A 27,402-nucleotide genomic window follows, 5' to 3' on the forward strand; every position below is an offset into this window, starting at 1 on the left:
GCTCTTCTTCAGATCTGTGAAATGTACTCAGAGTGTCACAGCTAAATATGAGGTGGAAAAGACTGTTTAGAATAAGGAGTTAACACATATTTCAAGGGACCATTCAAGGTGAAGTGGCCCATTAACAACTCTCCAGTCTTGGGGGTTAGTGGATTACAGATTGTTGTAATAAGCCATAAATCCAGCATCTCTATTCAGTCCATGATTTTTAGTGTTTAGCAAAATTTGTCTCTCTCACCATTTGGTCCAATAAAAGATATTACCTCACCCAACCTGTGTCTCTAATATATTTTATGCAAGTCTCATGCAGGCTAGTTGCAAATACTAGATCATTCCTTAACTTAACAATGGGATCTATATATTTCATCCTGACAGCATTTCCAAAATATAACAAAACTACCAGAAGATCATCTCATTACTACAGAATAGAAGGGACAGCGTTACAGCCAGTAGGCATAACATCTACCCTTTTTCTCTAAAAGAAAAAAAATTAAGTCAAATCCATGTGGGATTTTTCCTGAAAGTCAATACTAGTAGTTCAGTACTTATGGAAAACTCCCTGTAATAAGCCAGTGTCTGCAATGTAAGGGAATGAATTCCCTTGATACTACCAATTCTCTGCTACTTCCTTTATAGGTCAACAAGACATTCTAACAAGCAGAAAAATATAACGGTATTTACAGTTAATTTTTCCTCCCTTAGTGTTATTTAACAGCTGAATCCAGCTTCCTCGGTACAGCTCATTTTGTGGGCTCAAAATTTATTTTGTCAGCATCAGTTTTTCACAAAGATAGTACATAACTGAGAAAAGGCTATGGTGAAGAAGAAACTAAAATTATGGAATTACATAACCATTATTTAGGCCATCACAAATTCATAAAAGAAGAAGTCTGGAATAATTTTGCATTATCTATGAATTGTTAGTCAAAATTTAAAAAAAGGGTTTACATTAGTGTTTGTGTTCTCAGACAACATTTCAATTCTTGCTGATTTAGTAGGCTTCTTTCATCACGGCAAGGATATTTTATTTGTTAATTTATAACATGCACCAGAAATGTATAAATTGGGCATACGTCCATAATTTAAAATAATTTATACAAAGAGACAGCTATCACCAATCCAGTTACCTTGTCCTCAGAAAAGAGCAATAGAGTATGGTGCAAGGCCTAGAGACCCACTGTTGTTGGGCCAGCTGGAAGAAGTAGTTTCCAGAGTCATAGAGCCCCCAAGTGATTAAATATTAAGGCCGCTTGCTCACACACTGTGACGCTGACAGACTAGTGAACTGGTGTGTGACTAGGGTGACCAGATGTCCCGATTTTATAGGGACAGTCCCAATATTTAGGGCTTTTTTCTTATATGGGCACCTATTTCCCCTGTCCCGATTTTTCACACTTTCTATCTGGTCACCCTATGTGTGATCCATAACAACTCAACAGGAGGCATTGAAATGGTAAACAGGGCCATTCCTTGTGGATAGTTATTAAAGCCATGTTAAGTAGACTTGAATCTTTAACATTTTTGCCTGTATTGTTGGAGAATCAAGAATAGATACTATTTGTCTGTGTTTACCTATATCTTGTAAGAAGTTTAACAATGTGATCTAATTAGTTTGTAGATGCTAAAATCCTGTTTCTATCTTTTAATGATTCATTACTATATTCTACTGAATCAAAGACCAAAGATGTAACGTATTGTAGGAACTAAATGTTATTTACTTCGTCTTCAGCTTACATTGTCTATGCTATAATGAACTGCCTTGATAGCTTGAATGGTTAATTGCCTTATGTCAATTAATACAAACTAGTTACCTATGTATGTATAGGAAGCATACGATTAGCTTCAAAGCAATAATATACCTTACCTAGTCTTCATCCAAGGAAGGCCCTTCTGTGACGATCGCTGTCAAGAGGCTATAAGCCTGCTAAAGAACTATAAAGGAAGCTTCGGGCCTGATCCTTTTTATCTCACATCTGCTTAAACATTGACAGGGAAAGTCTAAGCCACAAGACTGAGGCCTCCAGGTTTACTCTGGGTTCCCCCTGGAATTCTCACAAAAGGAGTTCAACAAACTCGGCACCTGGATGTCTATTGGACTATAACCTTTTACACTGATTTCAGAAAGACTTACAAATCAGCAGTCTCACCATCTCTGCTATGAAACTAACCTAAGGACTTTACACACATTTGTATGTATACTGAACGATATATAACTCTCCTTTTTTCTTTTAGTAATAAGTCTTAGATTTAGTTAATAAGGATTGGCTGTAAGAATGTATTGGGTGAGATATGAAATATTCATTGACCTGGTGGGCAATGTATCCGGTCTTCTGGAATTGGCAGGACTTTAAGTATGGTGAATACGGTTTTCAGTAATCTCTTGCTATATTAGACTTGGGAGCCAAAGACTGGATTGCTTAAAGGGGGACTGTATTTTGGATTCTTGGTAACCAGTGTGATATTACAGAAGCTATTTCGCTACTGGCTTAGTGAATCTAATCACAGAATAAGCCACCAGTTTTGGAGATTGTCTGCCCTATTCCTTGCCGTTTTCACTGAGAAAGCATTCTCAATATGACCCCTCCAGGCACCATGGTCACATACACCATTACTGAATTTGATTGCCACAGAAAATCACTAGAGAGAGGCAGCCTCCCAGATAGCCCACACGATTTAAGACTTTACAGATCAATGACAACTCCTCAAGCTGCACCCAGAAGCAATAGGATGCCAGTTCAGTTGAAAAATTGGCAAATGTTCCAGTGGTTAATACTATGTAACAGACAAGCAGCAGCATTCTTCACCAAGTGCCACTTCCCAGTGGTCTTCAACTGCAGCCCCAATGAGCACTGTAGTATTTTTAAAACTTGGGCAATTCATTTTTATTGCATAGATCACTTTAACAGATTACAAGTGGAAAGGAAAGTGATCCACAAGTTAACCTCACGGAGCACCTCCCAGTGGCAATTCCTGGAAGTCATGATTAGGAAAGTGTCATATTTTAGCACTCAGCTAACTTTAGCGGATGAAAACAACAAGGACTCAGTACCATATAGCCAGTATTTTGGAACCAGTGGTGTGGGGGTTTTGGGGATTTATTTTTATTAAATAAGTCCTAAGGGCTAGACTAGGTCCAGAGCAGAAAAACAACATCAAATGTCTACCCAAACAGATTAAGAGATACTAGTGACATGGAGTTCAGACACCCTATAAACAGAGATCTTTAAGTATTCCCAAATGCAGGACTCTTGAAGGAAGAGTCATCTGCATTCTCCTGGCTCACATTTTAATAGTGGGCACTGAAATCCCCCCTCCCACATCACCTGAAGATCGAACCACACAACCTATTACCATCACCTCTGGCTTAGTCAGTGTAATCTTCAGCCATCCTACTCTCCTCCATGTTCCGATTTTGGCTAAGCACTGAGAAAGCACCACGTGCGTCTGATGAAAGTGAGACCGAGCTTCGTCAAGAATTGATGGTGGCTCAATTCAACAGTCTCACTGTCCATCCTCACCCAACAGCCACATTTAGAATATCAAGCAGCATGTAAACCATTCACCTTCCCCTGCAAAATATAAGATCTCCCCCACTACAGCTTGCTGTGAGAGTGAAAGAGACAAGATAAAAGCATGGCCTCCCAGCATAGACACTGTCTAAAACAAAAATAGAAACCCCCACCCCACTGTCACTAGGATTAAGTTTAACAGTTGTACTCAGAAGGAAAAGAGAATGGAGAAAGAGAAGTCTGAGCTAGTCTGTTAAACACAGGTTTAACAAAAGTATTAAAATTAATCTGTGGAGTTTAAAACATCTGTAAACTTAAAATATCCAGGCAAACTACACAGATACTGTAGAAACTGAAAAAAGTGCAACATATTAGCACCTGAGACACTGATACACCTTCATCTCTAAAGAAAATAATCCTAGAACACATTGAAAAATAACGCTATAGGTATATTTATATCTAAAATATTTAAGCAGTGTTGAATCAGAGGAAAGATGTTCAAAAAGTTATGTTGCTTAAAGTGGTAAATTACAAGGTGTTTCAAATAACCTAAGAACAATTCTTGAATCTCCTTTGAGTCATAAAACACAGGGCCAAATCTGAATTCTCTTTTCATGTTTTGCCTACATCAATAAGGAGTGTTGAAGGCAATTTCACCTTTAATGAATAGGTCTCTTAATTAATTCTAAATACTATAGATAGACCCACCACCACAAATGCCTGTTTTTAAATTTTGCCTTAGAATTTATCCTTTTATTGGAACTCTGGCCATCCCTTTTGAACATTCTGCATTATTCTCATGCCACCTATCTGTACTACTTTAAAAAAATTAAATAAATAGAAAAGACAGGAATTCCCATTGCTGTGGATAGGCAGCTCTCAAAACAACATATTAATATTACATCAAGAAAATGATGCTTGCCTGTCCCACTTTTCCATTTAGAAGACACTGCTTCTTTTTAATAGCATACTATTACAGCCATGCTACAGACAACAATGAAAATTGCAGTAGTCTCTTCAAAAGAAGGACATTAGAACTTATTTCATATAAACAGTCTCTGCCCTTACACACAGCATGAGAAAGTTAAGACAGTCAAAATACTGCCAGAGTACTTGTAGTAACTCTTTTGAAGCCTATAGTCAATCGATCTTATATACTAGTAAGGGGGCCATATGAGTTTCTGACATACAATCAGAGAGTTTAAGGCAAGAAGGGACCACTAGATCATCTATTCTTATCTCAAAAGTAAATGAAATCCACAGAAGATTGAACTACTGTATGCCACAGGCAGAGAATAGGAGGGATCAAGATGCACCAGTGCTGAAGGCCCCTGCACTGATCTATTACACCTCACAACACCCCTGTATGGCAGGGTGTTGCCATTTTATAGCTGGGAAGAAAAGGGATTAAGTGACTTTCCAAGGAAGTAAGTGGCAGAAACAGAATTTAAAAGTCTATCAAGTCCCAGCTCTGTGCCTCTACCAAGAGGTCATCATTCCTCTCCGGGAAGCTAATATTATATTGAGTCTCACTCCTACTAAATAGTTCCACAGGATTTGAAAAAGACTGAAAAGATACTTACTATTTCTTTCTGTTCTTTTGGAAAAGAAGAAAATGAGCACTGTTCTTATAAACCAGATTCTGGGGAAGGGAAAAAAGTAGTTTTATTAGTCTTAATGTAAACTAACTGAAAATAGTTAAATTTGTAATGGGAAGCTAACTTCACCCTCAATTATGGAGTGACTAGCACTCCTCCAAAATGGTTTACAAGTAGCCTATTCTGAAGGTTTAATAGAAACTCAAGTTTCAGAGAACAGCTAGTGTCAAACACTTTCACAAAAGGTAGCATTGTTCCCCTCCAACATCTCTTACAAATGCTGCAAAGGACACCAACAGAAAAAGTAACATTACTCCTAGGTCACATTCCCCTTGTAACACCTAGTTTTTAAAGTAGATTATCTATAATCAAAAGGAGTACTAGTGGCACCTTAGAGACTACCCAATTTATTTGAGCATAAGCTTTCGATGCATCCGATGAAGTGAGCTGTAGCTCACGAAAGCTTATGCTCAAATAAATTGGGTAGTCTCTAAGGTGCCACTAGTACTCCTTTTCTTTTTGCGAATACAGACTAACACGGCTGCTACTCTGAAACCTATCTATAATCACTTCCTTCAAGGAAACCATCCTTAGCAACTATGCAGAAAGTAGTGAAAATCTTCACAAATATATTACGAAGTGAGAAGTTATGAATGATGCTCCAGCATTTCCTCCCATCACAGCACTGATTTACATATCAGTAATGTTTCTATTAAAATATAATGAAACAAATTATTACTATGTAAAGAGCTAATGAAGAAGCAGCCACAATGACAATGTCATATTTAATGGGGAAGTTTTAATATATTACTCTCCAAAAGTAAAGCAGTAAAAACCTATAATAGTAAGAATTTTAAAAATAAACTACTCACACATATTTAGTCACATATTAGAATATGTAAGGATTCAAGCAAGGATTGATTTTCATGTAGAAACATCATAAATTCAAGGACTATGTTGCTCATGTAATCTGCTGCAAACAACTTCATTTGCAGGTTACTTCTTGAAATATTTATCAAACATACTAACCTGAGGACTAGACTTACCAGCTATATTCAAAAAACTGAAGATTTGGGAGGTTAGTGGGGAGGGGTCATACCATAATGGTCCACAGAAAACAGCTATTGTGCACTTGCTACATTAAATCATTTTCCAAGCAGAAGAGTAAACTGACATAATTCTTGTCAGAGCCCTGTAAAATTGAATAGCAGCAGTGATTCTGACCCACATCTTGTCAGTTTTATCCTGCTGCTTCATAAGACTTTGAATATTAGCAGAAACAATGAAGCAGTTTATCTGCACTCTTAGGAGGGAAAAACTGCACTGATTTACATTCATTTTACATTAGTAAGGTTCTCCTTGCAGGCATAAGGATTAGAAATTTTTTTTTTTTTTTTAAACTTAAGTGCTACTTAAAGTGATAACTTTGGCGCCTTTTGCTTGTCAGGAAAATCTACCAATTCCCTAGTAGCAAGTACATTTTCAAGCCTCACTGAGAATTTTATGTAAAACCCTGTTCGTCATAGGCACTATATAAAAATCTAAAGGCAGACACAGAATTAAATGAAGCCAATAATAAATATTAGGGGTCTGCATGAGGTTAAAGCAAAGAGTTACCAAAATCATGTTTAGCATCAAAAAGAATAAGCAAAATTCCACAAAGTTTTAACACAACACATTGATGTCGCTGATTAATAAGCACATACTTAGCATTTATATCTTATATTGCATTATTAAAATGCTTACAACAATTAATAGTCACAAAATCCCTGAGAGGTAAGTTAGTTAACTACTATCCCAATTTTCCAGATGCAGATGTCAAAGCACTTAGGTGAAGTGATTGCTGAAGGTCACAGACAACAAATCATTAACAGAGACAGGATTAACAAAGGCATCCTATACTGACATTCCGCTTCCAAATTCATGGTTTAATAATTATTTTAAAAACAGTTATAAAGTAGTATAATGATTGCTGACATATTCCTTATATGTCACGTGAGTGGCACTTATTCTCTATAAAGTGATGAGAGAATGATGCATCATGTGTCTATAGGGTCTTAAATTGTTTTGGAGAGTATGCTATAAACCCAGAAGCATTATTTCCTTTAACCATTATGTATTTTTTCCCCAAGTCAAGTTTCTTTCCCCCACCACCTAGTGCTATATGTTGAGCAATCAGATAGTGCTATTAGTATTGAAGTTTCCATTCTAAATTCTCTTTTTTAGGACTATTATGTCCACTCCAGCTCTCAAATTTAAAAGCTTAAATGAAGAATCTTGTCAATTTAATTATCAGAGAATTAAATTATTTAAAGTTTCAGCTGAAGAAATAAGACAAAATAATTCTGAATGGAAGTAATTGCAGTTTCAAGAAGCGAGGCTTTCTTATGTGCCACTATTTTTCTCAAGTCTTCAGTTATTTAAATGTAAGTATTTCAAAGTTAAAAATGCTACATATTCCTAGAACCTAGCTCACTGTACCAGCATCAGTAACATGCTCAGACCTTGTGGAAGTGAGGTAACACAGTACTGTTAGTGAGTGACTGCAGGTTGGGGGGGGTAGGGGGCAGACATTTTCCAGTTTGCTTAAGGCAGAAAAATCTCTAGAGTTAGTACTGGATGGCACCAGGCATTCAACATAGGTTCACCTCTTGACTGAGAAAGAAGACATGCTGGCAGCTGCTTGCCATTCATACCTGCCAGATAAAAACTGAAGAGGACTGGGCTCAGGAGAAAAATCAGACACATCCTTCCAAGTCATAAGAGCCTAAATTTAATTTTAAACATTCATATGCTTGGTGGTTGCCTGACTCAGGATTTCATGAAAGCCTATCGTTCAAAAATGAAATGTGTACTGAACTTAGAAAAACAGGAGAACAAAATATCCATTAGAAGATCAGACTAGTAGTAGAAGACAGGCCCTTGAACAATGGCAATACTCATTTCTACACTCATTTGCTATATTTGAGTATAAGAGGGAGGCTGGCATAAATAGCAGGCTAGGTAAAAAGCCTTTTTCACAATACTACCGGGGAAGGGGGGAAACCTATTCATTCTGTTTGTCAAAGCCTACTTTGAGCCTTCATTTATAGATCAGTTCAGTCAGTGTATTGCTGTACATGTATATTGATCTACATGTTTTATTTCATGAAATATATATCCATTTTCAAGTGAACATCAATATTATATAGCAAGTTAGTACATATTATGAATAGCAAGATTACTACATGTGCAAAAAGCATTTTAAAAGACTTCTTCATGTAGTTTTGCTGTCCACAGTCTGCACAAATCAGTCTTGCTGTAATATCTGTATTAAAGCACCAAAAGGCTAAACAGACTTCATGCCTCTCCGATCCCAAACAAAGATGATCCAAGGTGAAAATCCTGTCAAGCCTAAATTTCAGCAAGGGTAAAATCAGGGCCGGTGCAAGGATATTTTGCACCCTAGGCAAAACTTCCACCTTGCCGCCCCCCCGCCCCCTCGGCCCGGGGAGCCGCCCCCCCGCCTCAGCCCGGGGAGCCGCATGCGGCAACTCTGTGCCCCAGCTCACCTCTGCTCCGCCTCCTCCCCGAGCATGCTGCTGCTTCTCCCACCTCCCAGGCTTGCGGCGCCAATCAGCTGTTTGGTGCACAAGTCTGGGAGGGAGAGAAGCAGAGCGGGGCAGTGCTCAGGGGAGAAGGTGGAGCAGAGGTGAGCTGCGGCAGGGAGCGGTTCTCCTGTGCACCGCCCCCCACCCCATTACTTGCTGCAGGCGGCCCTCCCTGCGCCCCCCTGCCCCAGCTCACCTCCACTCCACCGCCTCCCCGGAGCGCGCTTTTGGCCGCCCCCAACCACTTGGCACCCTAGGCGACCGTCTAGTTCGCCTAGTGGTTGCACCGACCCTGGGTAAAATTTGAAACTAAACACAAAACTTTGAAAACAAGACACTTTACAAGCAAAGTAATCAGTTCAAGCAAACAGACCTAAAACCAACTTAGTAGCCATTTTGCCTACTGTATATTCAAAGAGTTAACAGCATCAGGGCTCCTTAACATTCTATGATAGGAAAAAACTCTATCAAGAATACTCCAGTAGAACAGCCCCTCATGTGAAACTCATCCACACGTTAAAGGGACACCATCAACTTTATTAAAAAAAAAAATCAATTCAACTTGAACATTTACAAAGTTTTGTTAGTTGTACCTAAAATGTACTTAAACTGAAAACTTGGAACATTTTTCTTTCCCAGTTTTAGTTTTTGCATTCACCAGCACTTTGACTACCTACAAAGTATTTTGTTTGTGCAACTCTTTCAGACAATGGGGGGAGAAATTTTTTTTATAAACCTAAACGATAATAAAGCCATAAAAACAGTCCAGGAATTTTAGGAGTAGCTGTTGCATCCTAATAATTTAAATATTTTTTAAAGGACTAGATTTTGAGTTGATGATATCCCTTTAAAAACTTAGAACAGGACAAACTTATCTTCAACCCAAATGAAACGGATTTTAAGGCTGTTCAGATTTACATAACCCGAGTATCATTCTAATAAACTAAGCATCTTCAGATGTTGACACTTTTTGAACTGAAACATCTTTAAGTTCCACTCCAAACCCAGACCCAGCAGACATCTCCCTCACCAAAAAAACCCAAAAACAAAATAAAAAACAAAAAACCCCACACCACACTCTTCTGCCTAACTACTCAGATCTATTTTAAAGGTAAAAATCCAGCAAGTTGTGATAACTTAAGGGTTGACAAAAACAAACCCAGGGCCCTGCTGAGATTCACTTTCCACTTCCTTTCAACAAAGAGACAGCAGTTAGGAAAAAGGCATATTTTACTTACATCAACGGAAATGCAAAAAATGGAAGCATCATAATCAGCCTTGCTGTCCATTCATCAGGAAGATACCACAAATATACAATTAAACAAGTAATAAGATAAAGAATTGATGAGTAGAGAAGTAGTCTTCCAACCCATAGCTTCTGTAGCCTCTGATTTTTTTCTCTAAATTCTTCTAATGCCTGGATGTCCTGTAAATAAAGGATTTTTAAGTGACTAGTGGTTGAAGGTAACGAATGCTTCATTAGGTTTGTTGAAGTTGAGCATTTCAGTATGACATCTGAAAACATTACAAAAGCAATCAGGCTTTCTGTACTTGACGCTGTTTGTCCAACAGATCTAACAGTGTTCATAGCATGAACTACACCTTAATACATTGGCCGTGGCATGGACCACCTGCCCTTCATTCATGAGCAGATAACATTCCTTGGGCAACTACAGCAACTCAAGAGTGATATTAAGAATATGTGTATTTTTAGCTGCCTTAATGAAATTTAGTAACTTGGAAACAAGGGGGAGAACCAGCATCATGGGACCAGCCAGCTTTTTGTGATCACAGCAAAGTGTTCCACAGTTTGAGTACTGTTGCTTTAACAGGCATCTGTGAAACTTCAAAATATGTTTTTATATTTTAATAGTACCATCTCCTGCTGTGACAAAGCTGAGCTATTGCAGCCACTTCAACTATATTTTTGTTTTAGTACTCCCTCCCATTAAGAATACAGTCCTGAATATCTTAACACTGTTTTGTTTTGGTTTTTTTGGCAGGTGGATGAATGATCTAACAGTGCTTTGTACTTTCAGTGACAACAGGATTACTCACACCTTCATTAATTTGACCAATGAAAATATTGATGGGATATTTCAAGACAGGTCATTGCTCCATAAACAGACAACTTTCACAAACGTTGACCAAAATCATACTAGATCACTGAACCGTCTCTTTAATTATTCTGTCCATGATCTTATTTTATCACCATAATAAAAATTGTAACACAACCTGTATTGAAGCTTTTCGAATGAGCCAAATGAATAGGACTTTGTTCTAGTGACATTTTCTGGAGAATATAAAAATGAGGGCCTAAAAATTAGCCTTAATTAGATTCTCCAACCAGGCCAATTTAACATTCATTTACTTTACAAGTTGTTGAAATGTAGACTTAGACTATAAGTTATGTAGCTATTTCTTGAGGAAGTGGTAATATTCAAAATCATTTAATGTTGGGGTTCTGCTCTCTACTTTCCTTCTCCTGAAGCTCCAAGTCTCTAGTACATCAATGCTCAAGTCTGGAATCAGCACCATTATAATTTTAATTCCATTACAATTAGGCTTGGAAGGATTTGATTTTTTTTTAAATCCGTAAATGTCAATTTCACCGTATGCACACAAACCAAAAAAAAATATTTCCATTGACAATCAAAATAGACAGGCAAAGTAAAAAAACGCTGCTTAAGAACTTAGATTTTGATTTAATGATATTTACTTTGTATATATTGACATGTGATATTGGCAGTGTGTGTTTTAATGGTTATAAAGCTTTAACTTTCTGAATCTGTCCACTGAGATTAAATAATTATTGCCTGATTCCCCACCAATAACTTCCTGCAACTATAAAGATTTAAATAACATGACAAAATTCTAAAAAAAGTTAAAATTGAATTCTGCCAACCCTAATTAAAACGTACATAACCTCCTCTCCTCCCTGCTCCCCCCATTTGTTACAAGCTTGGTGATTTTAAAAAACTGCCCAGATGTTAGATGTCTATTTCTAAAGTAAATAGAACAGGAATAGTGCAGAGGCAAAATACATACCTTATCAATTTTCTCCAACACTTCTATTGTCGAAGCCTTTGCCTGCTTTCAGGGGAGGGAAAAGAGGTGTCATCGAACTCTACAGTGATACCCAAGATATTCTGTTTACAACATACTGCCAGCAGTATTCATATGTGACAACAGATTAAGGTGTTTTCATTCAAAACCAATAAATGAAATGTACTTTTACTTTGTACTCATTTTAATTGACTAGTTATCCACTTTCCGTGCACATTTCCTGCTGACATTAGCTGCTCATAAAGGCTCCTCTCCTAAGCCACACACTAACAAGGATGTGCACCGTGCCAGCAGACCTAGTACACAAAGACCTGGTCTACACTACAGAGGTAGGTCCACGTCAGGCAGCTTATGTTGACCTAATTATGTCAGTGTACACACTACAGCCTCGTCCCGCTGATGTAAATGCCCTACTACACCGACATAATAACTCTACCTCCACAAGAGGTGTAGAGCTTATGGTGGTGTAGTCCGGGAGACAGTGTCTGTGTAGACACTGTTACTTACATTGGCTGTTGGCTGTCTTGCCCATTTCAGGGCTAGGTGCTGGAGCCCTGAAATGGGGAAGAAAGCCAGGCAGCTAGAGCCCAGCTGCCCCCAGCTCTCTGCCAGGCTATACCTGCCTTGCTCCCCACCCAGCTAGCCTCTGCTCCTGGTGGGGAGCGGCACAGAGCTGAAAGCCCTTGCTCTCAACCCCACCCCACAGTTAGTTGAAGCACTCCTTCGGAGGACATCCACCACCAAGAGAAGGAGGGTACTGTGGTGGTTGATGTCCACGCTAATTACTGTGGGGCTGGAAGTCGAGCTAACATACATTGATTTAAGTCTGTAGTGTAGACATGCCCTTAGAATATGGGTTCTCAAACTTATTGCACCGCGAACTGCTTCTGACAACAAAAATTACTACAGGACCCCAAGACAGGGGATTGAAGCCTGAGCTCGCCCAAGCCCAGCTGCCCCGGACTCCACCCCTGCTCTCTCTCCCCGCAGCAGCACCTGGGATAAGGGGGAGAGGTGCCTCTCCCTGGCCACAGCAGGTTCGGGGCAGGGTCGGGTCGGTTCTGGGGGAGGGGCACCTGTCCCCAAACTGTGGCAGGTCCAGGGCCGGACTGGGGCAGGGCCGGGGGAGAAGCACCTGTCCCCCCAGCTGCAGCAGGTCTGGGGAGGGGTGCCTCAGCAGGTCTGGGGCTTGGGGAGAGGAACCTCTCCCAGCTGCAGCCCTGAACACCTGCGTGGTGCTTAATAGACAGCTGTGCTGCCATGCAGCTTAGAGGGAACTTAGCTTGCTGCATCAGTTATGAAAGTAAAAAAAATTGGTTGAGCTCCAGCACCTAATTGCTTGAGCCCCGGCAACTTTTTCATTATAAATTAAGAACTCAGCTGCTGTGCAGGAGAGCTGCCCTTCATTGTTCTCTGGGTCTCACCTTTCCCCTACCCACTTCCAGTGCTAGTGATTTGGTGTACACACACAGCGGCAATAAGGAGGGAGGTAGATGAGACTTTGAGGAAGACAGAGAAAGGGGGTACATGTGAAAGGAGGAACACCTGTGGAGAATCTGAAGCTATTATGAATGTAGGATATGGAATAAATGAGGAGAGGAAATATATTGATGAATGAAACAAGGGAGGAGATGTGAACAACAGAGACCAACCTGACATTCCAACAAAAAAGTCACGTGAACATTGCTGCCTATGTGTATTTGTTTTAAATAAAAATTACTAGCAACTGCAAACAGAATATTTTCACCTCCCAGGAGGATTTCTTTCAGGAATAGAGTCCATCTTCTAAAACACTGAGTTTTGAGAAAAGAAGATACATCTCAACCTGTTCAATATCTTTTTTGGTTCCCCCTCAAACTCACGTAGAGGTGTCAGCCAGATGGCACAACATGAGCAGGAAAGTTATATTTTACCCGTGAGGGCCTGGTAAAACATCCATTATACAAATTTGACAGGTTAAATCTTTAGAGGACTAGATTTATGCAGTATTTTTTTGGTTAAAAACTCAAGACGTTCTTTGGGCATGCAACACATATGAGAAATATACAGTGCATTTAGGTGAGCTGTAAATAGTTTGCAGTTTACAAGTGTTTTGTAAAGAAAGCTTTCACACTCAGATATGCTAAAAAACCAAGAACAAACTAGACTATGGAACTTACTCCCGCAAGAGGCAAGAATGACCAGACTTCACCATTCATGTATTTGACCTCGCTTTGCCATAAGTTCCTCACACATCCCAACAACAAATGCATAAACTAAAGACGCTAGTTTTCCTGCAGAATGGGACGGAAGGGAGATTTACCTCTATTTTTAAATATTTGCTAGGCACTCTTAAACTAGTACATACATCTAGATAGATAAAGAACGATACTCTCCTTGATTTATTCACTAGTACCTAGGTTAAAAGACTCAGGAGCAGCAACCAAATCACAAAAAACTGTTATGTGCTGTTAGCACTGGATCAGGACAGATGTAAGTGATTATTAGATCTAGAAAGGGACTTCTGAAGGAATCCCTGAGGTGACAGTCATCTTCATCACATTTCCAACCATTACAAATTCAAAGCAAGGTCCAAAGGCAGGACAAAGAAAGCAATAAAAGTTAAGTAAGGCACAAAACAGCCTATTAGTAAGGACATGCCCTAAGTGGATTCTGAACCCAGGCCTAATCAGTTATACAGTTTTCCATTTGGGTAGCATGACCAATGTTTATTTGGTTATTGGTTTTCAATCAGCACATAGATGATTACTAGAAATTTCAGACTCAGAACAGTTTTTTGACCAAAGTATCATGAACAAATACTAACAAATTTATTTGGGCATAAGCTTTTGTGGGCTAAAACCCATTTCGCTGGATGCATGCAGTGGAAAATACAGGGGGGAAGATATATATGAACATGAAAAAATGGGTGTTGCCATACCAACTATAACAACACTAATCAATTAAGGTGGGCTATTATCAGCAGGAGAAGAAAAAAAAACTTGTAGTGATAATCAGGATGGATGACGTCTTCATCATCTGGACCCATGAAAAAGAAGCCCTTGAGGAATTCCATCATGATTTCAACAATTTCCATCCCACCATCAACCTCAGCCTGGACCAGTCCACACAAGAGATCCACTTCCTGGACGCTACAGTACTAATAAGTGATGGTCACATAAACACCACCCTGTACTGGAAACCTACTGACCGCTATACTTACCTACATGCCTCCAGGTTTCATCCAGACCACATCACACGATCCATTGTCTACTGCCAAGCTCTAAGATACAACCGCATTTTCTCCAATCCCTCAGACTAACACCTACAAGATCTCTATCAAGAGTTCTTAAAACTACAATACCCACCTGCTGAAGTGAAGAAACAGAATGACAGAGCCAAAAGAATACCCAGAAGTCACCTACTCCAGGACAGGCCCAACAAAGAAAGTAACAGAACGCCACTAGCCGTCACCTTCAGCCCTGAACTAAAACCTCTTCAGCGCATCATCAAGGATCTACAACCTATCCTGAAGGACGATCCATCACTCTCACAGATCTTGGGAAACAGCCCAGTCCTAGCTTACAGACAGTCCCCCAACCTGAAGCAGCAACCACACACCACACAACAAAAACACTAATCCAGGAACCTATCCTTGCAACAAAGCCCGTTGCCAACTCCATCCACATATCTATTCAAGGGACATCATCATAGGACCTAATCACATCAGCCACACCATCAGAGGCTCGTTCACCTGCACATCTACCAATGTGATATATGCCATCATGTGCCAGCAATGCCCCTCTGCCATGTACATTGGCCAAACCAGACAATCTCTACACAAAAGAATAAATGGATGCAAACCAGACGTCAAGAATTATACCATTCAAAAACCAGTCGGAGAACACTTCAACCTCCCTGGTCACTCAATTACAGATTTAAAAGTCGCAATACTCCAACAAAAAAACTTCAGAAACAGACTCCAATGAACAACTGCAGAATTGGAACTAATTTGTAAACTGGACACTATTAAATTAGGCTTGAATAAAGACTGGGAGTGGAGGGGTCATTACAGAAAGTACAAACTATTTCCCCATGCTAATTTTTCCCCTACTGTTACTCACTACCTTCTTGTCAACTGTTGGAAACGGGCCATCCTGATTATCACTACAAAAGTTTTTTTTCTCCTGCTGACAATAGCTCACCTTAATTGATTAGTCTCATTATAGTTGGTATGGCAACACCCATTTTTTCATGTTCTCTGTGTATATATCTATCTTCCTACTGTATTTTCTGCTGCATGCATCCGATGAAGTGGGTTTTAGCTCACAAAAACTTATGCCCAAATAAATGTGTTAGTCTGAGGTGCCACAAGTACTCCTCGTTCTTTTTGCTGATACAGACTAACTCGGCTACCACTCTGAAACCTATGAACAAATACAGAATTCTATTCTAAACCATATCAAATTATTTAGAAAAGAATATTTCAGACTTACAAGTATTTTAGTCTTCTGAACTATCTGTAAAGATTTTTATATCATAACAAGATTTACTTACCCTCCATCGGGAAACTAATCCACCCATTTTTTAATTTGTGGAAATAGGTTGACTTGGTTGCTTATAACAATCTTCTGATGGAATTCACAGCTAGAAGTAAAGCATTTCTGTTTAAGAATACGCCAAAAGTACATTTTAAGACGTTTAAGGTGATATTTCACAATTGCATTCTAGAATATAAATTAAGTAACACTGCATATGGGTGTCTATCATCTCCAAATTCTTCACATACTCCTTCACTCCAGCCACCAGTTTTAGAACCTCTTTGTATTGTTAAGTCATTCTACTAAGTAGCTTACCAAGACTGTGGGCAAGTTTATGTTTTGTTTTGGAGATATCTATCTACAAGTAAAATACAAAACAACTAGTACTCAAAGCCCTTGTCTTCATTTAAGTGCCACAAACGTTATAATTTAGCAAATGAGAATGATTTAAGTGCCATGTAATTTAATTAGCCGTACATTAATTTCAACTGCAGATTATTTAAAATTCAGATCACATTAAAAAAAAATCTAAACTGTCAAATTCAAATTTAATGTGAATTGAATGCTCTTGTGAAGTGTCAGATTGGCCTCTCTTTATGCCCAGAATATATACAATCCAGACAGCAGCAGTGCAATGGCCTTTAATACTTCTAATGGTGCAGCAATAGGTCAGTCTCCAGGTCCAGCTGTCTGCCAAGACTGACAAGGATTCCGATCAGCAAAAATCATAATGTGGATGCTTCACAGAAAAATGGAATAACCACCAAGTTACTTCAGAGACCAATGAACAGCAATCATAAACCAACAACCTTCAGCCACGAGCTTGCCCAGATGGGGTCACACAGAATTTACAGATGAAAGATTACATATTTTACTACCATTTCAGTCCCTCAATTTAGAATTTTTACCTATAAATAAGTGAGAAAAAAAAAGTTACAAATTCCTATTTGTAATAACCAGAGATTCTAGAAAGCCATTTACCATGGAAAAACGTGGAATTTGCATTTTTACAGAGAATCTTTCATTTTTACATTTTGTAAAAAAATAAACGTCTGTGTATATTTATACATACACATACCATATCTATATATACCAGAACCCCATTTATCCGAACCTCCATTATCCATCTCTCCATATTAACAGAGCCACCAGCTGCCCCGCGCTGACAATGACTGGGGCTTGGGCACCTCTGGTTCAGTTAATACAAGGAGGCAAATAATGAAGGCTCAGCTAAATGGGGTTCTGCAGTCTATCAATAAAACATTGTGTTCAACAGATAACTATATATCACATACACACACACACGTATCTACCTCAAGGCTAGGGAAACTAAAGTTCAGCATTTCATTTTAATTGTGGGAAACACTGGATTTTTATGGTTTTTATCAGATAATTTTTTTTTTTAAATCCCAGAAAACTAGGATCCCTGGTAATAATCCCAACCAAAAAACAAGGGTTGTACCAAGTCTTTTGAACTAAGGAGATTGAAGTAACACTGTCTTTAAGAGAAAAAATCCTTCATTTTAGCAGAGGTATTAAAATTACCATTACTAATTATCTTTGGCCAAATTAAAGATACAGAAACTCCATCTAGATCCAGATTTCTTCTCAAAAAGTTTAAGAGGTTGTCAGAACAAGGTAATAACACAGTACACATAGCCACAGCAGTATTAGCTGTAGTGAGTGCTAAGTAACTCTTTCACCATTTAAGAAAACCAAAAATTTCCATGGAAGCCAGAACTATGAGAATGCAGTTAAGCCTTATGATTCTGAAAACAATCCTTAAAGATGCTAAGAAAAATCAGTATTTGAACTACTGCAAATTAAAGCAAAGAACAGATGGACAGATCAACGTTGCTGCTGCCAGATGACTAATCAAGAGGGGTGAGCTGCAGACAGGGAAAAGCACAAATACTTTCTGGGTCCCTTAGATTTACCGTGTGGATAGCCACTTCTATAACAGAGTCCACAATGAAAGAATAATCTATTTGTTTTAATGCTAAAAAACGTTTTGTTAAAGTTTATATAACATCTACTTGGCAGTCACATGTAAGGCGGTGTATGCCAAATATGTATTATATGTTTGGACCATTCTGAGCAGACACTTTGCTCTTGAACACTTTTAAAAAGAGATGCTGTTTTTGTTGCAAAAAAAAAAAAAAAAAAAAAAAAGAAGGGCTAAGCTACAATGTGTCTAATTACTCACCAGAAAGTTTGCATTCTTTAAAAGGACACAAACAATCTCAATAGTATATATTTAACTTGGCATTATTAGTAACACTTGTCTATTTTGAAACTTATTTGGCAAATATCTGTGAAAGAAAGCAGGCTTGTCAAAATGCGGGTATGGACACGTTCATATGGACTAGAACTGTGACTTGCTTTACATGTACTATTCTGAAAAATCAGACATTTTTAAAGGAATGATATTTGATATGAACAGCTAAATTAGGGAAGCAAGTAAATTTACTATTCTTTATTTATATGCCGTGTATTATATTTGAAAGACTAAGCATTCCCCATTGTTTTGGTTTGCACATGAAGTACATTAGCTGCCAGCCCTTCCAGTACCACTCTTCTTCCCCCATGTCTTTCTTCTGCAGCTCTTTCACAAACAACCACAAGACAGATTTCCTCCAGCTCCTCCATAAATAGAATATCCAAGGGCCTCTTGCTCACTCTACTTCACATCACTTCTCTCTCACACACACACACACCATTAACTTCCTAATATCTATCATAACAAAACTTCCCCTTTCCTAGGCCTCTTTCCTTCTCATGCCCTTGCCAATAGCAAGTTACAGCTTATTTCCGCCTCTCTATGTCTCCACCAACGTGAGTAGAGTTCCTCTTTTCACTCTGAGTGATGGTCAGTGCTGTGATAGAACCTACTTCCATAAACATCACCACATATTACTGAAAATGCAACTGTGTTACCATGTGCAGTATCTGCTATCCCAATGCGGCAAAGCAATAATTTAAGTGTCCAAAGCTTATCGTTTAAGATAAAAGTTACGTGGAAACATTTTATAGTCAATTCCTAAATTGAGAGATTAAATATGTTGACAGTATTGCTTCAACCAGAGAAACTAGCTTCTGTACATTGCTTTATAGTAATCAAGAAAATCTATGTGAAAACTGAATGGTTGGGAAAATTAAAGGGCTGAATGAGGCAGAAGGGAAAGTTTCGGGTTAAGCTTTCTTTCCTTTATTTATTTTTAAGGGAAGTTGACCAGTCAACTACTGAGCAGGAAGCCCCATCTCTATAAAACAACTCTAGGAAAAACTAGCAAAAATCAGAGGAATATTTGTATGCTTAATTTGGTGTTCTGCTAAACATGTTTCAAGAATTGTGCAATTACAGATTGCTTTCTTCAGGTAAGACTGAAATATGAGCATTTTGTCTTACTTTAGAACTCAAATAGAACCCTAACCTTAAAGCAAAGATGACAAAAGTGTCAGACCCTCCAACAGCCACTCAAGAAAAAATGGTATCAAAAATTATATGGAAAGTCCTATTTTCAGCTTCAGATTTCTCCACACTACTATAATAAATAGGAGTTTTGTAAAATGCAGGTGATCTCAAAAAACGAGTTTAGATCCTTTAATTTTGCAACCTGAAACACTTATGTACAATATTCTCAAGACTTAAAGTCACCTCAATTCAGGTAATATACAAAAGGGATTAATGACTATTAACAGTTTACAAAACTGTATGTAAGAGATTCTATTAGATGATTGCAAGGATTTTTTTCCCCCTTCAATAGTATACATATACAGTTGTTTGCATTCTTCATGACAAAACCATTTTCACCCAGAATTCATTGATGCTTTCTCTTGGCAGTTCATTGCCAATGCAACAACTTCAACTGAAGAAAGTGGAAGCCCATTTTGAAAGCCAGATCCAGAATCAGACAGCTTGATTCAGTTGATTCCATCCTCTAAATCCAAAAAAAATCTTTTAAAGACACCGTTAACTAACAAAATATAATCCTCGTAGCCTTGACTAAAAAGCCCCAAAATGCTTTGTAATTAGAATCACATAATATGATTTGATCTTTATTCCAGCTTTTTTTTAAAAAAATCTTCAAGTATTATAAAACAGTCAAGATTGCATAAAAACAGTTGATGTGCTCAAATATGGTGGTGCCTAAATTATGTTCTTAAATCTATATTATGTCATTGATTTAGGAGTCTAAGTTTTAAACATGCATTTTTGGCCAGTTTCATCATCATAAGTTTTTAATTCAAGAAAACCAACCCTGCAGAAAAGACAACTAAATGTGGAACAGCCTGAAACAATTAAAGCTTCAGGACGGATAGGCCTTGGAGATTATACTGTTCATTTTTTTATAAGTTTCTTTACCTATGTTGCAAAAACCTTAAATTACTAAACAAATTATTAAAATCAAGTCTGTTTTTCACCATTATGGCTGCCTGTTTTTGTATCTCAGTTTGAACAATGAAAATAGACTCCTGAATTTAATTTTAGTTGTTTTTCCCCCTCAATTTCAGGTTCTTATAGATTAGCACATGCACCAACGCTGAGCTGCAAACCCTGTAGAGGAACATCTGCTAAAAATCTTTCTATTGATTAGTTTTTTAAATGTCATTGGAAATAACTAACAGTGTTAAGTTTTGTAAAACCTTATTTTAAAAACAGATTTAGAATCAAACTGGACTTCAAAGAGACCAATTAAGGAGTTTACTGGATTCACAGTATTGAGCCAGATCTGGGAATTTCCCTACACAATGGTATGTCACTCTGGTTGGCGAAATGGTCCTTAGTAGACTATGCTTTTGATAATGAATTAAGGAGTGGTTTGGTTGAGCACTTTTTTCACTCTAGTTTTCTACAGCTGCCCATGAAAACAGAGTAGCCAAAACACACTAACGCTGCAGTGAGGCTACCTGTCCTGATACAGCTGTACTGGAAACTAATGTAAGCTACTCGCAGCTACCTTTTGTCTGCAAATCACTTATGAAGCATATTCCCTAACGCTGTACCACCTGCTCCGTACTTTACAGAAGTGGGAACAAAACCATACAGGCTTTCCCGAGGCCACCCCCACCGGCACAATTCTCGTGTGCGGGCGCAGGGAGAACAAGCTGCCGTGTCACGCTGTAGCTACCCTCTCCGACTCCCCCAGCCTCCCGGGTCACTGGGAGCTGCTTTGGCGACTGGGAACTAGCTCCCCTGAACACGACGAGACCCGCCCCCCTTCCCCAGCCCAGCCCTTGCCGGGCGCAAGGCCTGCGCGCCAGGGAGCGGGGCCGCCTGTCAAGCCGGTTGCGGGGGAAGCTCCAGGGGCAGAGCAGCGAGGACCGGGGCAAAGAGGGCACCCATCACCGGGCATCCGGGCCGCCTGGGGAACCGCCCCCCGCCGGCCCGCGCAGAGCCCCAGGACACGCTGGGTACCCGAGCAGAGCCCCCAGTACCTGCCGCGGGCCCGCCCCGCGCATCCTGCTCTCGCCTCTGCTGTCTCCCGCCGACGCTGACGGGGCTGCAGACAGCTCAGCTGCTCTCCCATCAAACACCGCGCGCCGCGCGCAGCCAATCGCCGCTCCCCTCCCCCCACCCCCGAGCCCGGATCACGTGAGAGGGGAGCGCCGCGCAGCTGGGAGCTGTTGGGCGGTGCTGCTGCTGTGCCAACGGCCGTCGGGGCGGCGCGGGCGCCTCGAGCCCCCCGCAGGGCCCGGGCAGCGGTGGGTGTGCACCCGGCGGGGCGAGATGGCGGTTCTCTGCAAGCCCGGGGCTCCCGCACTCCGCCGCGCAGTCTGCCTGGCCTCGGAAAGGAGCCGGGAAAGCGCGGGTGGGGGTTGAGGTGTTTCTCGTTCGTTCCCGCTTGTCTGAGCCGTTCGCAGCGTTGTTTTTTGGTTAAGGGAGGCGGGGTCCACGCGTCGCGTCTGGGCGGTCGCTGGGCGATGCACGCGTGCTCGTGTTTACAGGTCTTTGCCTGGGAATAAAGACAACGCACGTTGTTGGGCGGCTTTGTCGGCGCTCACATCTTGACAGCAGCAGCGCAGACTTCCCCGCCCTGCCCTGCCCGTAAAATGAAACAGCGGTCAAGTGCTCTACCCCTGCGCTTCCCGCGCAGAGCCGTTTGAGGCCAGAGCACACACCTGAAGAAGAAGAGGAAAAGACCCAGGATAATTCAGGAGAGGAATATTGATGGGGTTGTGACTGAGCAAAATTGTGGGGGAGGAATAGCTAGTTGAGGTCGTGCCGGGGAAGCAAAGGTTTGTAGAGCGCAAGGACATGGGGAACGTTGTAGGAATGGGGGCAAATGACAGCTATGGGAACATAATATATCGAGTCAAAAAGATCGGGAAAGAGATGAGTGAGAAGAACAAGGGGGAGAAGAGGAGAAGTGCCCAGCAGAGATGTAAATAGGGACTTTTTGGGTAAAGCCTTTTAGGTGAGAATGAAGTTTGAATTTGATCTGGTGATGGAGGCGGAGTGACATGGGAGGAGAGGGAGATGACTTAAGAAGCAACATTTTGAACAGACTTGACCAGGGTGGACTGAGATGCAGTGAGGCCAGAGAGGAGAAGCTCACAGTAATCAATGTGAAAAACGACCAACACATGAAGAGAGGAAGTTGGGGTTCATAGGCAGTCAACTAACGTTATCTATGCCTGCACAAAACTCTGACGATGTAAATTATATTAGTACAGGTATTGTTAAGGTGCTGCTAATATATCTCTGGAGTGAATTGTTACTCTGTCTCTAATTGGGAGCTATTCCTGAAAAAACACGCAGAAGCTTTGACTAGTACAATATGTATGTGCACTAATTGTTGGCAAATATAATAGATACTTTTCAGAGGCAGCATTTTCTTGTGGTTGTAATTCTAGTCATTGATTTTGAGCCAGAAATCGCTATGTCCTTTAGTACCTACTTACCCAAGAAACTACCTCTCTCCCACACAGCTGCTGAAAGAGATTTATTGAGATAATTTTGGTAACAGCCCCTAAATGCCGCAGGGCTAGAGGCAGGGTATTCTTGGAGTTGGGAACCTGGACTCTGGGATTTGCTTTTTCACTGTTATATCAGTCGCTATGGCAGGAATTGCAGTCTCTTCCCACTCCTGGTACGTTGGAAATGTCAGCAGCCAGTGAAAGGATGAAAAAAGTAATGTTGGACAAGGATGCCAAACGGTGACCTTTTGGAGAGGGAGTACTATTTCTCAAGCATCCTGCCAACTACAAAGCAGTTATGGTTAGATACCAATTCCAGCTTTGGGAGCTGGTGGTGTTTTAATTTTATCACTTTCCAGAGGAACAGAAAATGACATAAAAGGAGCTGGTGGCTACAGGATGTGTCGTACTCAGTTGTCTTACAAGTCACTTACGATGCTTCAGAAATATTGGGCAGTGGGCCCAACTATTTCATTTGTTAGTCTTGCTTCAAGTCTGATATCAGGCTTTTCATCTGATGCTCACACTCATGACGAGAATCTCCAATTTAGAGGGGTAGCATCTCTTCAGAGCCAAGATGCTAGGGAAGAATGATAGTCTCTCAGGCTCCTACAACTTTGTCAGAGGAAGAAGTCCTTCACATCACCTGCCTTCCAGTACCAGGGCATTATCCCTGTATCCTTGTACTGTTTTCCATCTGCAGTACCTAAAACAGCAACCTTGTAATCAGGGTAATGGGAAGCACATCAAAATAGGTCTGCTTTGATTTTATGCCCAATGATCCAGAGTGTGTTTTAACATCTACTTTCCACCCTTCCTCTTCTTTCTTTGTGAACTGTTTGATCTTGTAGTATGGTGTATGTTTCCTTGGGGCATGGAGTAGAATCACTATGGATCTGTAGGTCAGTTTAGCTATGCAATCCAATTCCACTCTATGCTGCCTTCCAACCAGTCTGTCTTTTTTCTGAGAAAATGACTAGAGGACTCTTAAGATTCTGCCTGAGGTTGATGGGGTCATGGATTCCAAGGCAGTATGCAGGATCATTGTGATCATCTAATCTGGCCTCCTGCATAACACAGGCCATAAAAATTTCACAGAATAATTCCTTTTGAATTAGAGCGTGTCTTTTTACAAAATCATCCTGTCTTGATTTTAAAATTCCAGTGATGGAGAATCCTCCATGACAGTTTGTAAATTGTTCCAGTGGTTAGTTACCTTCACTGTTAAATATTCATGTCCTAGTTCTAGTCTGAATTTGTCTAGCTTCAACTTCCAGCATTTGGATCTTGTTATACCTTTGTCTGCTAGACTGAAGAGCCCACTATCAAATATTTGTTCCCTAGGTAAGGTACTTATAGACTGTGATCAGGTCACCCCTTAACCTTCTTGTTAAGCTAAATACATTGAGCTCCTTTAACGTATCACTATCAGACCGGTTTTGTAATACTTTAATCCATACTTCATAAACTTGACACCTCAATCTTCTTTAAAATTAATGCTGCCTACAACACTGGTAAGTGGCAACTCTGTAGATGTAAAGGATATGGGAACACTTTTGAACATTCCTCCAAAAATCCCCACAACCTTCTGTTTTTGGAAACTTGGTGTGCTGATATTAGCTCTTTTTTCTGTATTCTCATCTATTGTGGTCATGTGATATACATACCAGATGATCTAAGAAATCTCTTCTACCACTGATCAAGACTTGTGTGGTTCAAATGCTTATTTATTACATCAATGGATATGGGGTGCTTGTTCTCAGCTATTCTCAGATGTGTGATTTACTGAGTATATCCCATTGCCCTACATCTAGTTGTCAAAAAATAATTTTCTAGCAGATATTAGTCATAGACTGCAGGGACAACACAAGATGTCTCTGAAATAGACTGCTGTTTGATTTAGCAGAAAGAATTGAAGAGTTGAAGCTGTACAATCATTTAATAACCTTGGCTCCAAACAGTTGCCATAAGAGAATACTATGATTCTAAGAGGATGCTTTCATGACACCATGGGACAGTGCTTTCCTAAGGGTTCCTGAAGCTCTAACCCAGGAATTGGCTGAGATATTGGACTTTAAGATTGTCATGCTTTCATATATAGAAAAGCTACTCTAGGGCATATGTAGAGCTTTTTTAGATCTCCATCTGAAACCTGTACAGTTAAGTTAATGGTAACTATACAGTGGTGCAGTTTGATATATGTATATATTTCAGTTTTTGGGGGGGCTCAAAAATGCAATAGCATTAACGAACTGGAGGAGTTCAAGCCTTTTAGGCCAAGGAGCTGATTGTTTGTCTTGCTGATGTTTATTTAGTCAACACAATATAAGAGTTCACTCTGGAGATTAAAATAGGGATGCTGTGTCTGATCTTCTGCAAGTCATTTGCCTTTGCTGCTGACACTAGGGAACTCTTCGTTTCAGCCTCAAAAGGTGTTCAGAGCTAATCTTATTGCTCACACATGGGTGTCACAGCAGTAAAGTACCAACTGACTACAGTTGGGGCCCATAAGCAGGACATGCCTCAACTCAGAATCAAACTAGTGAAACAGTCAACAAAGAACTGTTGACCAAGATGGATATGGGATGGGATCAATCCCAGAAGTAAAAACAGCCTGGCTGTATCTAGGCTTTCCTTTTTCCTCAGTGAGCTCTGGTCACTTCCTTGAGAGTAGTCTAACATTCCATTGACTAAGCCTTCCCTTCCCCAGTGAGGCTTCTCATCTCACCAGTTTACTATAGTCTCCAGATCTGCTGACTAAGCTTCTTCTAGGGCTGTATGTTCTCCCCTCTAGCCTGTTCCCACTTGATTACTAACTGCAGCTGACGTGCACCCCCTCCTGGCTTGAAATTTCTGGCAGAGGATTGTGATTGTGGAGCTGATATAAGTTTGTCTCCAGGACAGGCCATTAACCTCTTTTTGCCTAGCATAGTATGGGTTTGTATACCACATCCCTGATATAAATGTACACACAAAGTGAAGGTAGTATGTTTACAGGTTCTTTGGAATTCTGCAGCCAAAATGGTTTTTATGAGACCCTTCCACTTCCAACAGCAATATACATGTAGAATTATGATAGCTGAACAAGCAGCCGTAGCACTGAAAACCATTCCTATGTCAAATAATACCATCCATCAATGCATTGATGACCTTGTGTAAAATGTTCAGGACCAGTTGATAGAACACGTGAAGAAGAGTCAATATTTTGCACTGCAGCTTGATAAATCCACAGTCATAGCCAATGTGGCTCAGCGTTTGTTACATAAGGCTTGTACAAGCAGGTACAACAGTTGAAGAATTCCTTTATTTTGCAAAGAAATCCCAACCCAAACAATCAATGAGGAAATGTGCAAGATCCTCAATAAATTCATAGTGGATGAAGATCTTAACTGGGCTATGGTTGTGGCAGGGCTGTACAGTGTGGGTCAGCAGCAGTGACGACAAAGGGGATTGCAGTATGAGTAAAGAAAGTGGTACACGCAGCAATGTGGACACACTGTATGATTCAGTGCCAAGCTTCAGCATTAAAGTTGCAGCCTGAAATACAAAAGGCCCTCGACAAAGTTATTAAAATTCCATGTAATGAACACACATTGTTTTAGTATGCTATGCAAAGAGATGGGCTCTGACCACATAGCTTCTGTTTCAGAGTAAAGTCAGGTGGTTGTCTCACAATTCAAAAACAATTAAAATATTTTCACGTGACAATCAGAATTTTCCTCCATCTGATAATAGACCTTGAAGATTACATATATAATGAGAACTTTTTGACTATGTTAGCTTACCTGGTGGACATATCTGCAAATTGAATGCACTGAATGTAATGCTTCAAGGTTGGAATACAAATATACTAGATATGAAAGAGAAAATCAAGAGATTCAAGATAATTTATCTTTAGAGTTGCCACATTGAAACGGCGTTACTGAGATGTTTTCAGACTTTTTTAAAAGGAGAGTGTGAATGTGATCAAAATGTTATTAAAGACCAAAAATTAACTAATTTGTCTGGATTGTATTCCTATTTTAATTAATACTTTCCTGGAGTTGAATACGAATCTCTAGATACTGACTGAATTCTAAACCCATTCTTAGTAACAGTTGACTCCATTCCAATTCTAAGTATCTCAGCTCAAGAAAATCTCTTAGAATTCCTGAAGACCAAGTTTTCAAGTCTAACAATTCAGGAATTCTAGATTTCT

General features: G+C 39.9%; 1 protein-coding gene across 7 annotated transcripts in view; it reads right to left on the reverse strand.

Annotated features, from left to right (window-relative positions):
- LNPK (lunapark, ER junction formation factor) overlaps window positions 1-27,194 on the reverse strand; it is an 88,443-nt gene extending 61,249 nt beyond the window's left edge. For 2 of the 7 annotated variants that reach the window (XM_037913226.2, XM_007060523.4), the window contains exons 1-5: window positions 21,723-27,194; window positions 16,300-16,389; window positions 11,746-11,790; window positions 9,936-10,123; window positions 5,093-5,151 (exon numbers count right to left, since the gene is read on the reverse strand). In XM_037913226.2, coding sequence (XP_037769154.1) covers window positions 5,093-5,151; window positions 9,936-10,123; window positions 11,746-11,790; window positions 16,300-16,326 — 319 coding nt within the window. In that variant the 5' untranslated portion in view covers window positions 16,327-16,389; window positions 21,723-27,194. Of the gene's footprint in view, window positions 1-5,092; window positions 5,152-9,935; window positions 10,124-11,745; window positions 11,791-16,299; window positions 20,062-20,097; window positions 20,225-21,722 lie in introns of those variants that run through there. The other 5 variants (XM_037913224.2, XM_037913223.2, XM_027822951.3 and 2 more) reach the window with 5 other exon arrangements.
- Window positions 27,195-27,402: the final 208 nt, after the last annotated feature.

The sequence above is a fragment of the Chelonia mydas genome, chromosome 11, assembly GCF_015237465.2.
Source record: "Chelonia mydas isolate rCheMyd1 chromosome 11, rCheMyd1.pri.v2, whole genome shotgun sequence".
In the NCBI taxonomy this organism is placed as follows: domain Eukaryota; kingdom Metazoa; phylum Chordata; order Testudines; family Cheloniidae; genus Chelonia; species Chelonia mydas.